We start from the raw sequence: 15,752 nt of genomic DNA on the forward strand, positions 1-15,752 counted from the left end.
GAGGCTAAGATGATCATTTCGAACTATTTATGTTCTCATCAGTTAGTCATACCCTTTATCTGAGATTCGAACCCGGGCTGATTATATATATCAGGCAGTGTTTTAACCTCCTGAGCCACGGGTTCCTTCTCTCTTATATTAGCTGGAAGGCAAGGCAAATGTATGTTTAAGTATTTGTCAAGGTTTTTTGAGTGGACCTTGCTAATTAACTCTTTCATTCCTGTTTTGGCCCGGCTCAGGGCTTATCCGCAGGAACTAGTCAACTTATGACAGCTCATTATTTGTGCAAATTATTCAAATTGCTAATAAAGAATTTGGGAGGCTAAGATGATCATTTCGAACTATTTATGTTCTCATCAGTTAGTCATACCCTTTATCTGAGATTCGAACCCGGGCTGATTATATATATCAGGCAGTGTTTTAACCTCCTGAGCCACGGGTTCCTTCTCTCTTATATTAGCTGGAAGGCAAGGCAAATGTATGTTTAAGTATTTGTCAAGGTTTTTTGAGTGGACCTTGCTAATTAACTCTTTCATTCCTGTTTTGGCCCGGCTCAGGGCTTATCCGCAGGAACTAGTCAACTTATGACAGCTCATTATTTGTGCAAATTATTCAAATTGCTAATAAAGAATTTGGGAGGCTAAGATGATCATTTCGAACTATTTATGTTCTCATCAGTTAGTCATACCCTTTATCTGAGATTCGAACCCGGGCTGATTATATATATCAGGCAGTGTTTTAACCTCCTGAGCCACGGGTTCCTTCTCTCTTATATTAGCTGGAAGGCAAGGCAAATGTATGTTTAAGTATTTGTCAAGGTTTTTTGAGTGGACCTTGCTAATTAACTCTTTCATTCCTGTTTTGGCCCGGCTCAGGGCTTATCCGCAGGAACTAGTCAACTTATGACAGCTCATTATTTGTGCAAATTATTCAAATTGCTAATAAAGAATTTGGGAGGCTAAGATGATCATTTCGAACTATTTATGTTCTCATCAGTTAGTCATACCCTTTATCTGAGATTCGAACCCGGGCTGATTATATATATCAGGCAGTGTTTTAACCTCCTGAGCCACGGGTTCCTTCTCTCTTATATTAGCTGGAAGGCAAGGCAAATGTATGTTTAAGTATTTGTCAAGGTTTTTTGAGTGGACCTTGCTAATTAACTCTTTCATTCCTGTTTTGGCCCGGCTCAGGGCTTATCCGCAGGAACTAGTCAACTTATGACAGCTCATTATTTGTGCAAATTATTCAAATTGCTAATAAAGAATTTGGGAGGCTAAGATGATCATTTCGAACTATTTATGTTCTCATCAGTTAGTCATACCCTTTATCTGAGATTCGAACCCGGGCTGATTATATATATCAGGCAGTGTTTTAACCTCCTGAGCCACGGGTTCCTTCTCTCTTATATTAGCTGGAAGGCAAGGCAAATGTATGTTTAAGTATTTGTCAAGGTTTTTTGAGTGGACCTTGCTAATTAACTCTTTCATTCCTGTTTTGGCCCGGCTCAGGGCTTATCCGCAGGAACTAGTCAACTTATGACAGCTCATTATTTGTGCAAATTATTCAAATTGCTAATAAAGAATTTGGGAGGCTAAGATGATCATTTCGAACTATTTATGTTCTCATCAGTTAGTCATACCCTTTATCTGAGATTCGAACCCGGGCTGATTATATATATCAGGCAGTGTTTTAACCTCCTGAGCCACGGGTTCCTTCTCTCTTATATTAGCTGGAAGGCAAGGCAAATGTATGTTTAAGTATTTGTCAAGGTTTTTTGAGTGGACCTTGCTAATTAACTCTTTCATTCCTGTTTTGGCCCGGCTCAGGGCTTATCCGCAGGAACTAGTCAACTTATGACAGCTCATTATTTGTGCAAATTATTCAAATTGCTAATAAAGAATTTGGGAGGCTAAGATGATCATTTCGAACTATTTATGTTCTCATCAGTTAGTCATACCCTTTATCTGAGATTCGAACCCGGGCTGATTATATATATCAGGCAGTGTTTTAACCTCCTGAGCCACGGGTTCCTTCTCTCTTATATTAGCTGGAAGGCAAGGCAAATGTATGTTTAAGTATTTGTCAAGGTTTTTTGAGTGGACCTTGCTAATTAACTCTTTCATTCCTGTTTTGGCCCGGCTCAGGGCTTATCCGCAGGAACTAGTCAACTTATGACAGCTCATTATTTGTGCAAATTATTCAAATTGCTAATAAAGAATTTGGGAGGCTAAGATGATCATTTCGAACTATTTATGTTCTCATCAGTTAGTCATACCCTTTATCTGAGATTCGAACCCGGGCTGATTATATATATCAGGCAGTGTTTTAACCTCCTGAGCCACGGGTTCCTTCTCTCTTATATTAGCTGGAAGGCAAGGCAAATGTATGTTTAAGTATTTGTCAAGGTTTTTTGAGTGGACCTTGCTAATTAACTCTTTCATTCCTGTTTTGGCCCGGCTCAGGGCTTATCCGCAGGAACTAGTCAACTTATGACAGCTCATTATTTGTGCAAATTATTCAAATTGCTAATAAAGAATTTGGGAGGCTAAGATGATCATTTCGAACTATTTATGTTCTCATCAGTTAGTCATACCCTTTATCTGAGATTCGAACCCGGGCTGATTATATATATCAGGCAGTGTTTTAACCTCCTGAGCCACGGGTTCCTTCTCTCTTATATTAGCTGGAAGGCAAGGCAAATGTATGTTTAAGTATTTGTCAAGGTTTTTTGAGTGGACACCACTCAAAAAACCTTGACAAATACTTAAACATACATTTGCCTTGCCTTCCAGCTAATATAAGAGAGAAGGAACCCGTGGCTCAGGAGGTTAAAACACTGCCTGATATATATAATCAGCCCGGGTTCGAATCTCAGATAAAGGGTATGACTAACTGATGAGAACATAAATAGTTCGAAATGATCATCTTAGCCTCCCAAATTCTTTATTAGCAATTTGAATAATTTGCACAAATAATGAGCTGTCATAAGTTGACTAGTTCCTGCGGATAAGCCCTGAGCCGGGCCAAAACAGGAATGAAAGAGTTAATTAGCAAGGTCCACTCAAAAAACCTTGACAAATACTTAAACATACATTTGCCTTGCCTTCCAGCTAATATAAGAGAGAAGGAACCCGTGGCTCAGGAGGTTAAAACACTGCCTGATATATATAATCAGCCCGGGTTCGAATCTCAGATAAAGGGTATGACTAACTGATGAGAACATAAATAGTTCGAAATGATCATCTTAGCCTCCCAAATTCTTTATTAGCAATTTGAATAATTTGCACAAATAATGAGCTGTCATAAGTTGACTAGTTCCTGCGGATAAGCCCTGAGCCGGGCCAAAACAGGAATGAAAGAGTTAATTAGCAAGGTCCACTCAAAAAACCTTGACAAATACTTAAACATACATTTGCCTTGCCTTCCAGCTAATATAAGAGAGAAGGAACCCGTGGCTCAGGAGGTTAAAACACTGCCTGATATATATAATCAGCCCGGGTTCGAATCTCAGATAAAGGGTATGACTAACTGATGAGAACATAAATAGTTCGAAATGATCATCTTAGCCTCCCAAATTCTTTATTAGCAATTTGAATAATTTGCACAAATAATGAGCTGTCATAAGTTGACTAGTTCCTGCGGATAAGCCCTGAGCCGGGCCAAAACAGGAATGAAAGAGTTAATTAGCAAGGTCCACTCAAAAAACCTTGACAAATACTTAAACATACATTTGCCTTGCCTTCCAGCTAATATAAGAGAGAAGGAACCCGTGGCTCAGGAGGTTAAAACACTGCCTGATATATATAATCAGCCCGGGTTCGAATCTCAGATAAAGGGTATGACTAACTGATGAGAACATAAATAGTTCGAAATGATCATCTTAGCCTCCCAAATTCTTTATTAGCAATTTGAATAATTTGCACAAATAATGAGCTGTCATAAGTTGACTAGTTCCTGCGGATAAGCCCTGAGCCGGGCCAAAACAGGAATGAAAGAGTTAATTAGCAAGGTCCACTCAAAAAACCTTGACAAATACTTAAACATACATTTGCCTTGCCTTCCAGCTAATATAAGAGAGAAGGAACCCGTGGCTCAGGAGGTTAAAACACTGCCTGATATATATAATCAGCCCGGGTTCGAATCTCAGATAAAGGGTATGACTAACTGATGAGAACATAAATAGTTCGAAATGATCATCTTAGCCTCCCAAATTCTTTATTAGCAATTTGAATAATTTGCACAAATAATGAGCTGTCATAAGTTGACTAGTTCCTGCGGATAAGCCCTGAGCCGGGCCAAAACAGGAATGAAAGAGTTAATTAGCAAGGTCCACTCAAAAAACCTTGACAAATACTTAAACATACATTTGCCTTGCCTTCCAGCTAATATAAGAGAGAAGGAACCCGTGGCTCAGGAGGTTAAAACACTGCCTGATATATATAATCAGCCCGGGTTCGAATCTCAGATAAAGGGTATGACTAACTGATGAGAACATAAATAGTTCGAAATGATCATCTTAGCCTCCCAAATTCTTTATTAGCAATTTGAATAATTTGCACAAATAATGAGCTGTCATAAGTTGACTAGTTCCTGCGGATAAGCCCTGAGCCGGGCCAAAACAGGAATGAAAGAGTTAATTAGCAAGGTCCACTCAAAAAACCTTGACAAATACTTAAACATACATTTGCCTTGCCTTCCAGCTAATATAAGAGAGAAGGAACCCGTGGCTCAGGAGGTTAAAACACTGCCTGATATATATAATCAGCCCGGGTTCGAATCTCAGATAAAGGGTATGACTAACTGATGAGAACATAAATAGTTCGAAATGATCATCTTAGCCTCCCAAATTCTTTATTAGCAATTTGAATAATTTGCACAAATAATGAGCTGTCATAAGTTGACTAGTTCCTGCGGATAAGCCCTGAGCCGGGCCAAAACAGGAATGAAAGAGTTAATTAGCAAGGTCCACTCAAAAAACCTTGACAAATACTTAAACATACATTTGCCTTGCCTTCCAGCTAATATAAGAGAGAAGGAACCCGTGGCTCAGGAGGTTAAAACACTGCCTGATATATATAATCAGCCCGGGTTCGAATCTCAGATAAAGGGTATGACTAACTGATGAGAACATAAATAGTTCGAAATGATCATCTTAGCCTCCCAAATTCTTTATTAGCAATTTGAATAATTTGCACAAATAATGAGCTGTCATAAGTTGACTAGTTCCTGCGGATAAGCCCTGAGCCGGGCCAAAACAGGAATGAAAGAGTTAATTAGCAAGGTCCACTCAAAAAACCTTGACAAATACTTAAACATACATTTGCCTTGCCTTCCAGCTAATATAAGAGAGAAGGAACCCGTGGCTCAGGAGGTTAAAACACTGCCTGATATATATAATCAGCCCGGGTTCGAATCTCAGATAAAGGGTATGACTAACTGATGAGAACATAAATAGTTCGAAATGATCATCTTAGCCTCCCAAATTCTTTATTAGCAATTTGAATAATTTGCACAAATAATGAGCTGTCATAAGTTGACTAGTTCCTGCGGATAAGCCCTGAGCCGGGCCAAAACAGGAATGAAAGAGTTATTTAGCAAGGTCCACTCAAAAAACCTTGACAAATACTTAAACATACATTTGCCTTGCCTTCCAGCTAATATAAGAGAGAAGGAACCCGTGGCTCAGGAGGTTAAAACACTGCCTGATATATATAATCAGCCCGGGTTCGAATCTCAGATAAAGGGTATGACTAACTGATGAGAACATAAATAGTTCGAAATGATCATCTTAGCCTCCCAAATTCTTTATTAGCAATTTGAATAATTTGCACAAATAATGAGCTGTCATAAGTTGACTAGTTCCTGCGGATAAGCCCTGAGCCGGGCCAAAACAGGAATGAAAGAGTTAATTAGCAAGGTCCACTCAAAAAACCTTGACAAATACTTAAACATACATTTGCCTTGCCTTCCAGCTAATATAAGAGAGAAGGAACCCGTGGCTCAGGAGGTTAAAACACTGCCTGATATATATAATCAGCCCGGGTTCGAATCTCAGATAAAGGGTATGACTAACTGATGAGAACATAAATAGTTCGAAATGATCATCTTAGCCTCCCAAATTCTTTATTAGCAATTTGAATAATTTGCACAAATAATGAGCTGTCATAAGTTGACTAGTTCCTGCGGATAAGCCCTGAGCCGGGCCAAAACAGGAATGAAAGAGTTATTTAGCAAGGTCCACTCAAAAAACCTTGACAAATACTTAAACATACATTTGCCTTGCCTTCCAGCTAATATAAGAGAGAAGGAACCCGTGGCTCAGGAGGTTAAAACACTGCCTGATATATATAATCAGCCCGGGTTCGAATCTCAGATAAAGGGTATGACTAACTGATGAGAACATAAATAGTTCGAAATGATCATCTTAGCCTCCCAAATTCTTTATTAGCAATTTGAATAATTTGCACAAATAATGAGCTGTCATAAGTTGACTAGTTCCTGCGGATAAGCCCTGAGCCGGGCCAAAACAGGAATGAAAGAGTTATTTAGCAAGGTCCACTCAAAAAACCTTGACAAATACTTAAACATACATTTGCCTTGCCTTCCAGCTAATATAAGAGAGAAGGAACCCGTGGCTCAGGAGGTTAAAACACTGCCTGATATATATAATCAGCCCGGGTTCGAATCTCAGATAAAGGGTATGACTAACTGATGAGAACATAAATAGTTCGAAATGATCATCTTAGCCTCCCAAATTCTTTATTAGCAATTTGAATAATTTGCACAAATAATGAGCTGTCATAAGTTGACTAGTTCCTGCGGATAAGCCCTGAGCCGGGCCAAAACAGGAATGAAAGAGTTAATTAGCAAGGTCCACTCAAAAAACCTTGACAAATACTTAAACATACATTTGCCTTGCCTTCCAGCTAATATAAGAGAGAAGGAACCCGTGGCTCAGGAGGTTAAAACACTGCCTGATATATATAATCAGCCCGGGTTCGAATCTCAGATAAAGGGTATGACTAACTGATGAGAACATAAATAGTTCGAAATGATCATCTTAGCCTCCCAAATTCTTTATTAGCAATTTGAATAATTTGCACAAATAATGAGCTGTCATAAGTTGACTAGTTCCTGCGGATAAGCCCTGAGCCGGGCCAAAACAGGAATGAAAGAGTTAATTAGCAAGGTCCACTCAAAAAACCTTGACAAATACTTAAACATACATTTGCCTTGCCTTCCAGCTAATATAAGAGAGAAGGAACCCGTGGCTCAGGAGGTTAAAACACTGCCTGATATATATAATCAGCCCGGGTTCGAATCTCAGATAAAGGGTATGACTAACTGATGAGAACATAAATAGTTCGAAATGATCATCTTAGCCTCCCAAATTCTTTATTAGCAATTTGAATAATTTGCACAAATAATGAGCTGTCATAAGTTGACTAGTTCCTGCGGATAAGCCCTGAGCCGGGCCAAAACAGGAATGAAAGAGTTAATTAGCAAGGTCCACTCAAAAAACCTTGACAAATACTTAAACATATATATATATATATATATATATATATATATATATATATATATATATATATATATATATATATATATATATATATATATATATTTACACAAATATGAGCTGTCACTGTTGTGACTACTGTCTGTTGATGGCCTTCGGTTAGGCTGAAACAGGAAATAAAGATTTGTCCCATGTTTGGGGCCTAGCAAGGTAATCTAAATAGTTAACATTTGACTTGAGGTCATTATCTTCTATTATGGTGCAAGTAGAAGAAACAAAAGTTACTAACCTGCAAAGAAGAATCAGTAGACAGAGACAGACAGGCACAGACAGACAGACAGATGGTTAGGAAATAAGAATTATACAGTAATCCTGAAGGCCAGGCCATCAATGTCATTGTACTGTCTTTTTAAGAGAAATGTTAATATGCAAGGAACATAATAATTTTCAAGTTGGAAAAACGCATTTCCACATGGAATCTGGATCTTAATTATGTCCTGATTTTTTTAAAAAAAAGAAGAGGTTTCCATATCAATATATTTTCACTCTGTATTATACTTTGTTATATTCACAAAGATAGCTTTGCTGATTGGCCAGCAATCCACGCCTTTACCTCCCCCCGTTTTGACACCATTTTCTTTCAACAAAATGCCAATTTCCAAAATATCCTGCAAATCTTTGAGTACTCTGAGCAAGCAACCTAAACTAATTTAATCCTAGTATAAATATGCTGTGTGTTAATGTAACCCTTTGCCAAAAATGTATTTGGGGAGCTTCCAGTAAGCAAACATTCCTCAATTTTCAAATGTTATTTTGTTATTATCAGCAGTTAAATTTATTAAGTATGGAAGACTGCATGAAAACTGAATTAATTTATCTGGACATTTCATAAACAGCTTATTTTTACGTGATGCAAACTGTGATTTTTAAAAAAAAACTATTACAAATTTTAAATGAAATGTAAAAGTTAACAGAAACTAATATTTAGAACAAAGAAAGAAAATCTAAAGAAGAAACTTCCTATTTTCTTTTTAGCAGATATAAGTGTAAATCTTTTATTTTATGATTAGAGCATGACTTATTTTTCTTTATAATCTATTTTTTTTCTAATCAACACCATGGCTTTTATCTGAATATAGATAACCAATGTTATTGACACAGACAACAGAAATATAAAGGCAACGTAAATCTCTTACACAGACAAAAACACTTTCAAAGGGCTTAATTAACAATGTTATTTTAAAAAGTTCTTTAGAGACCCAAAGTATTTTCTATGTAAAATAAAAAAAGAAGTAGCATTCAATACTGTCTAAATAATATCTTCTTGCAGAAAAAAAGGTTCATGCTATAAAAGACCTTTTGTGCTTTAGTACCTGGGCCATTGGATCTAAAACTCTAAACCAGGGTTTCTCAACCTTAGATGTGTAGACCTCAATTTTTAGAATTTGCCAGCCAATTTCTGGAGAAGTTTTGTCCACATTCAAATTCTGTTTCATCTGCTGTAATCTTTCTTACTTTACATTTTCCACTTACAAAATAATAATAGCAAGGAAGGACTCCATAGGTGGATAAAAATGCCAGATCCAGTCTAAATATCTGGCTGACGGTATGACCAACCATAATAACGATGCATTTCATAAAGATACTACACAGGTATGAGCTGAAAACCAGTTGTATGTATTAAAGTAGAAATTCAGCTCCTTGATCATTTCTCAGGTTTTCCAAATTACATTGATTTTATTGGAATCTACCTGCCTATCATCTAACTCTAACACTCTTTCAATAAGGAAATTTAAATATCTGGCATACATTACCCTCCAGATTATGGGTTGCCTCCAGAAAGTCAGCATTTCATACTTCTGTAGGTAGACCTTATTTGGGATTCATTTTTGTTACTAATTCAGAGACATCCATTTTTAGACAAGCACAACATAGTTAGTACTCTCTATCAGTAAGTACCGAGACACACATACTGCACCTTGAAGAGGAGCTTGTGATGATCACAGAGTTGATGAGACAGTAAAATCAAGTGGGTTTATGTGGGACACCAGCAACTCCTTTAGGATAAAACATTGTTTGTATTCCCCCCCCCCCCAGTGATCAACCACTCCAACCACTGATCAAAGGAAAATGGTACAATGAAAAGAGGCGAGAAAGAAGGGAAGAAAAAGCTTGATGCTGAACACTCACAAGGTTTGGATGTCTTCTCTTCTGTCTGCCCTGGGCCCCCGGCTGTGTCCACACTAATATTTTGCTCTGAACCAGAGTCAGAGGAACCTAAATGATTTGGAAAGCACAGATGGGGATTTACAGTCATAGGCAGAAGTGCCTTTTGGACTGGTATCGCCGAGCATCCACAGAATCAGAATCAGAAACCAAGACAGTTGAGAAATGTGAAAAAAAAAGAGATAGGCAAGGGGCATCCATTCAGAAAAACAGATTTAAGAAGAAGAGAAAATTAAAGCATACTCCAGAATAAGCAAGAGAAAACTGAAAGAAGAAGAAGAAGAAAGATATACATGAAGGTTTAAGATGCCTGGCAAGACTACCGGCATGACCATCACTGAAATCCATTGGTTATCAGAAACTCAGGGTCTGCCAATTCTTCTTGCTGAACAGTTGACATCTGCAGCTCTCTGCCTTTTGTATCCTGAGTCTTGCACTGATTGTATGGAGGATAGCTGTGCCTTCGACCATCATAAACGGGATCTAGACAATGAGCTCTGGGGCATGCCATGAATCTGTCAACCACAGAATTGGTACAGTGAACTTAACAGAATCCCTGCTTCTGTTAGTGATTCCTTATAGCAAAAACAATATTTTACCATATCATCATTTTTGGATTGAGTCAGATGATTCTGTGCCAGTTCTTCCACCAAGTATGGGTTCAGAGGAAGTATTATATAGATACATTTGAAAAATAAATGCAAGACAAATATGGGGATCTCTTTATGATAATGTTTTTCACTAGCTGAAGAACTCTTCCGAGCAATGTCTACCTCTAAACTTATAAAAATAAGTTTATTTTTTACTTCATCTATTTTTCATTATTGTCAATCTGTGACAAAAACTCAGAAAACAGGAGAAAAAGGTAAGTTTGCTCCTTTATTTTCAGTTCTTAAAAACTTTCCGTTCCATTCTTGTAATGTAAATATTGTTGTTTAATCCTTTGAGGCTATTTGCACAGGTGTATTTAGAATATTTAGGGACGCGGTATTTAGGGACGCGGTGGCTCAGTGGGTTAGGACGCTGAGCTTGTCGATCAGAAGGTCGGCAGTTTGGCGGGTCGAATCCCGAGTGCCGCGTAACAGAGTGAGCGCCTGTTACTCGTCCCAGCTTCTGCCAACCTAGCAGTTCGAAAGCACATAAAAAATGCAAGTAGAAAAATAGGGACCACTACGGTGGGAAGGTAACAGCGTTCCGTGCGCCTTTGGCATCTAGTCATGCCGGCCACATGACCACGGAAGACGTCCTCGGACAAGCGCTGGCTCTTCGGCTTTGAAACGGAGATGAGCACCGGCCCCTAGAGTCGGAAACGACTAGCACGTGTGTGCAGGGGAACCTTTACCTTTACCTTTATTTAGAATATAGCACTGTTTCCAATGAAGGAGTATATATTATTAACTTTTAAACAGTCATGATGTTTGTCTATTCTTCTAAGGTTGGTTTTGTATATTTGAAAAGATTTTTTTTAAAAAAAACAAAATTTGCCTTTGGTTAAAGTGGCTCTACTTTAATACCCCATTCGAGGGTAACAGGCAAGCAAGAGAGAAAAGCAGAGAAAAGAGAGATTGGTTGATAGAATAAATAAGTATAAGCAACAAAAGGTAGAACTGAAGAAATGGAGCTGAAAGATTGACAGTTAAAGAAAAAGATTGTTGAAGATCCAAGTAAGAGATTAGGTTTTATAGAGACATTAGTGGAAAGAAGTTGAAGAATAGAGAAATCCAGATACTAAAAACAAACAAGCAAAAGAAACAATGCATAGGAAGAGATATAGCAAAGTAAACAAAAAGTATTATTTAAACCTCTGAAATATTAAAATATATACATGAGTAAAATTGTGTGTCTGTGTATTTGCATGCATGCATATACACAGACAGTATATACTGTATGTAACATGTATAATTTATATCCAGATATGCAAAGGGTAAATAGAATACACAGACTGTATGCCACATTTGTTTGTAAAATATATCACTATTGTATTTTATCCAAGATGGGTCATGCCAAAATGGCACATGCAATGTATATTTGAGATATGTCCTTAACACTTTAAACTTATCCAAATGAAGAAAGTAAAGGGCTTGCTCTGTTCATCAGTTTCACAAGATGGTTTGACATTCGGAACTCAGAAATCTGAAAAAAGACTATTATTATTATTATGTGTTTGATTTTTTTTTGTAGTTCTCTGAGAACTAAATAGTGGCTAAAATAAAATAAAATAAAATGCATGCTAGAATATTTGCCACTGATTATATATGACTACTTTCAATGATTAAAAAATAACAAGGAAATGAAGAATATACACTTAATTAAAAATGATAATATTGGGTTGATAATATCATTATTTGTTTTGTTTCTCTCTCCAAGAATGTGGAAACAACAACATCCGCAGCAAACAGTGGACACATCATTGAAAATGCTGACAATGCATTCTTGTCTGATGCAAATATGTTAAGTTATGGTGTTTGTGTGATGAAAGATGTTTCATCATTTGTTTTCCCTCCCACCATAGATTTCCTTGCACCAAACTGATTTTGTCTTGTGTTTATATTTCAGCACTACTATCCATAACCCACATTTGAAGATTTATTAGAATAAATGAGTTTTGAGGCCAATTACAATACTTTATGATGTTACAATTATAGTAAAACTGTAATAAACTTGTTACAGGTTCAGCCTGGATTTAGCAAGAACAATGTTCACATCCTAATTAATTTTTATTATTGTGTCTGAGAACATTTTGACTCTTCTGAAAACTGAATCAACAGCAGGGTTGAACATCTCTAGCAAGCTGTTACATAAATTTGAAATATGGCTTATCAAAAAACTAAATTCTCCAGTACAATAGAAAATTGATTTTATTCCGATTCTAATTTGTTAGAAATACTGCAAAAGAATAAAAAAAAATCCATGTATATTTGAGAGAATATGGATTGTAGTGTTAAAGGCATCAGGCTAGAAATCAAGAGACTTGAGAATTCTAATCCTGCCTGGGATACAAAGCAACTGGGTGATCTTGGGCCAGTTACTCTCTCTCAACCTGAGGAAGGAGGCAGTGAAAAACCACTTCCAAAACAATTTGCCAAGAAAATTACAGGAACCTGTCCAGATAGTTGCCAGGAAACAACCCTAGCTTGAAGGTGCTCACCCAAATTTTCTTTTCCCAAGCAATCAGCCATTCTCAAGAAGTCTCTTATGATACCTGTGGATGTGTTTTTCCCCTCTTGTGAAACAACAGTGTTCAAGCTCTTTTGTTTCTTGATATATCTAATTAGCTTACTAAAATGTTACTTGCTTTTTTAAAATGTAATTTCTATTTTTGAAAATCAATCCCATATTTTCCAGGCCAGGTCTGGAAAAACTATTTCTGCTGAGCTATAATATGTAGCAAAACATCACTTACTTTTATAGCATAAAAATTCTTACATCTGTGCTCTAAAGCAGACACATTCCAAATAAGTGGCTTAAAATTGTCTAAAATGCTTTGTTCAGCAGACACATGTTCACAAGAAAAAGCAAAATAGAGATAGAGATCAAGGCTGCTTAGTTTTAAATATTTGCTAGGAAGAAATGATAAATCATTGGTTAAGGAGGGTAAAATATAAATTGGAAGCTATTAGCTATGTTCCAGCTGTGTTCCCCATTTTTCTGCAGTTTACTGTATATACTTGTTTTGGAAAGAAAATTTCCCAAACCATCTGCCAGATTTTTATGAATCATGAATTGTATATGCTATTGGTCCCCATAAATCAGTTAACATTCGATTTACGGAGCCTGATATTTCTGAATTATTACTGAGCTGTTCCATAAAAGTAGAAGCAACAGCAGCAGTAATAATACTAATCAAATATAATGTGTTTGTATTCCATTCTATTCTTGCCCTATTTCCTTAAAATTTCTAGCTGATTATTGGTCTTTACTTCAGATCAGTATCTTTTCTACTTAGAATAAGAGTTTGAGAGATATTTGGGAACAATTTGGAAGTTACAATCTGGTCAGTCTGCTGACATTCATAAAAATCCAACATTGTTGTCTTTAATATAATCAGTGGCATAAATTATACACTGTTTTCACTGATTCAGTAGTTGAGAAGCTGTATAGAACAAAACATAGCTTACTAGTTACTTAAGAACTGTGTTGGATTCAACATAAATTTTGAGAGGGCCTTTTTAGTTTGCTTTGGAGAATCTTTATATTTTATATAGATTTACCTACAGATATAAGTAAAAGCAAAGTTGTTGCTGAATGGGAAAAACAGATATATATCATCTTTTGCATGAAACATGATTGGGACTTACTTCCTTCAAAGCAATATTCTATAACGTAGCCATCTAAACCTGCAGCTCCAATCTGATCTGGTGGTCTCCATTTCATGGTAACTGTAGTATCAGTGACAGAATCAACCGCCAGGCAAGTAGGAGGACTTGTGACAGCTAAAAACAACAACAGAGAATATTGGCATTAGCCAGAGAAAATATACATAATATCTTGTAGGACACAAAACAATTTTTATAGTTATTAAATTAGTTAACAAAGAATCTTACAGCACCTTAAAAATTAACAAGCACATTAAAGACTTTCAAAGTCCCATTACTAATCTAAATAATTTTTGCATTAGGAAAATACAGATGATAACACCACCTCCTTATCTGTATGCTTCTATTGTTTTCATTAGAATAGATGATATTTAGAACCATTGACCTGATCTTCTGCAGTCCTTAACATAAACAATTGAAAAATCTGATTTTTCAAAAGAAATATCTTAAAAATCATCAAAGCATAGATAAGGGGAATGAAATGGCAGTGTGAATGGAATAAGGATTAGAATGGGGATTACTGTTAAAATAAAGATGAGGAATATAGTACAAAAGTTAGCACAGGAACAACTTTTACCCCAAGGAATTGTAAACATAGTACTATTGAGAAGGATGCAGGAGTCTAGACCACTGTTTTTTTTAAAACAGCCAAATCACAATGAGCCTCACTTTCTGTTCCCAGTAATGCATTATATGCTGCTCTTCAAGATCACAAACTTTAGTCAATATAATCCTATCAAATGTACTGAATTTTCACTCTCAGTTTAAGTACAACTGCATATGCTGTACACCAGGGGTTTTCAAACTTTTATGACTTGTGGACTTCAACTCCCAGAATTCCTCAGCCAGGCAGGCAAGTCATAAAAGGGCCAAGTTTGAAGACCCCTGCTTTAAGTGTGGATTTCAACTTCTAGAATTTCTTAGCCAGGAATTCTGGGAAATGAAGTCCATGCAAGTTAAAGTTTCTGAGGTTGAGGAACAATGAACATATGACCCTACACACCTCTGTAGTACTTTCTGATGAAAAAAAAATGTGTTAATTAAAAAAATAATAATGAATCTGCAGCCAATATTAAATCATCAGTAATAATTATGCTTGACATTGGTCAACTTTATTTCTTTCTGATGGTATCCAGTATGTCAGACCAGACCAAAACAAAACAAATAATCATGACTGCAACTTCAGATGAGAAAGATTAATTCGTTTTCCTGCTTCCTAGTTCTACAGAAATCTGAAGTCTTCTCTGAAACTGAAGTCAATTCAATCCTGGATGTTACGTCAATGAATATCTCCTGTATTTTTAATTAATTTCCAGGGTGCTACAGTACTCTATTGCAATAAAACCATTTAATAAAAGTTTTGAATAATTAAATACATAGATATGATTCACTTACCTAGGGGCACAAATGGTTTTGATGGCATGCTCGGTTTGGAAGTCCCAATGGCATTAACTGCAAACACACGCACCTCATAAGCAACTCCCTCAATCATCTTTTTGGGCTCAAAAGTTGTTTCTTTAATAAGATCAAAATTTATTCTCATCCATCTGGAGCTTTGCTTCTTTTTCCTTTCAATATAGTATCCTAAATAAATGTATGCATAAATATAAAACCATCAGTTGATGGCTCAGAATTTCTAAAAAGAGCAAATGCAACTGTTATGGAGATGACCTTTTTCAGGATCTAAT

At 36.5% G+C, this 15,752-nt stretch overlaps 1 protein-coding gene across 4 annotated transcripts in view; it reads right to left on the reverse strand.

Annotated features, from left to right (window-relative positions):
- Positions 1–15,752, reverse strand: part of MYBPC1 (myosin binding protein C1) — a 110,978-nt gene that overhangs the window by 20,886 nt on the left and 74,340 nt on the right. For 3 of the 4 annotated variants that reach the window (XM_083366017.1, XM_083366015.1, XM_083366014.1), the window contains 3 exons: positions 15,460–15,648; positions 14,047–14,181; positions 9,713–9,799 (listed from right to left, as the gene is read on the reverse strand). In XM_083366017.1, coding sequence (XP_083222143.1) covers positions 9,713–9,799; positions 14,047–14,181; positions 15,460–15,648 — 411 coding nt within the window. The remainder of the gene's footprint in view (positions 1–9,712; positions 9,800–14,046; positions 14,182–15,459; positions 15,649–15,752) is intronic. The other variant, XM_083366016.1, reaches the window with a different exon arrangement.

Source organism: Vipera ursinii (assembly GCF_947247035.1).
Source record: "Vipera ursinii genome assembly, chromosome: 6".
Taxonomy (NCBI): Eukaryota; Metazoa; Chordata; class Lepidosauria; order Squamata; family Viperidae; genus Vipera; species Vipera ursinii.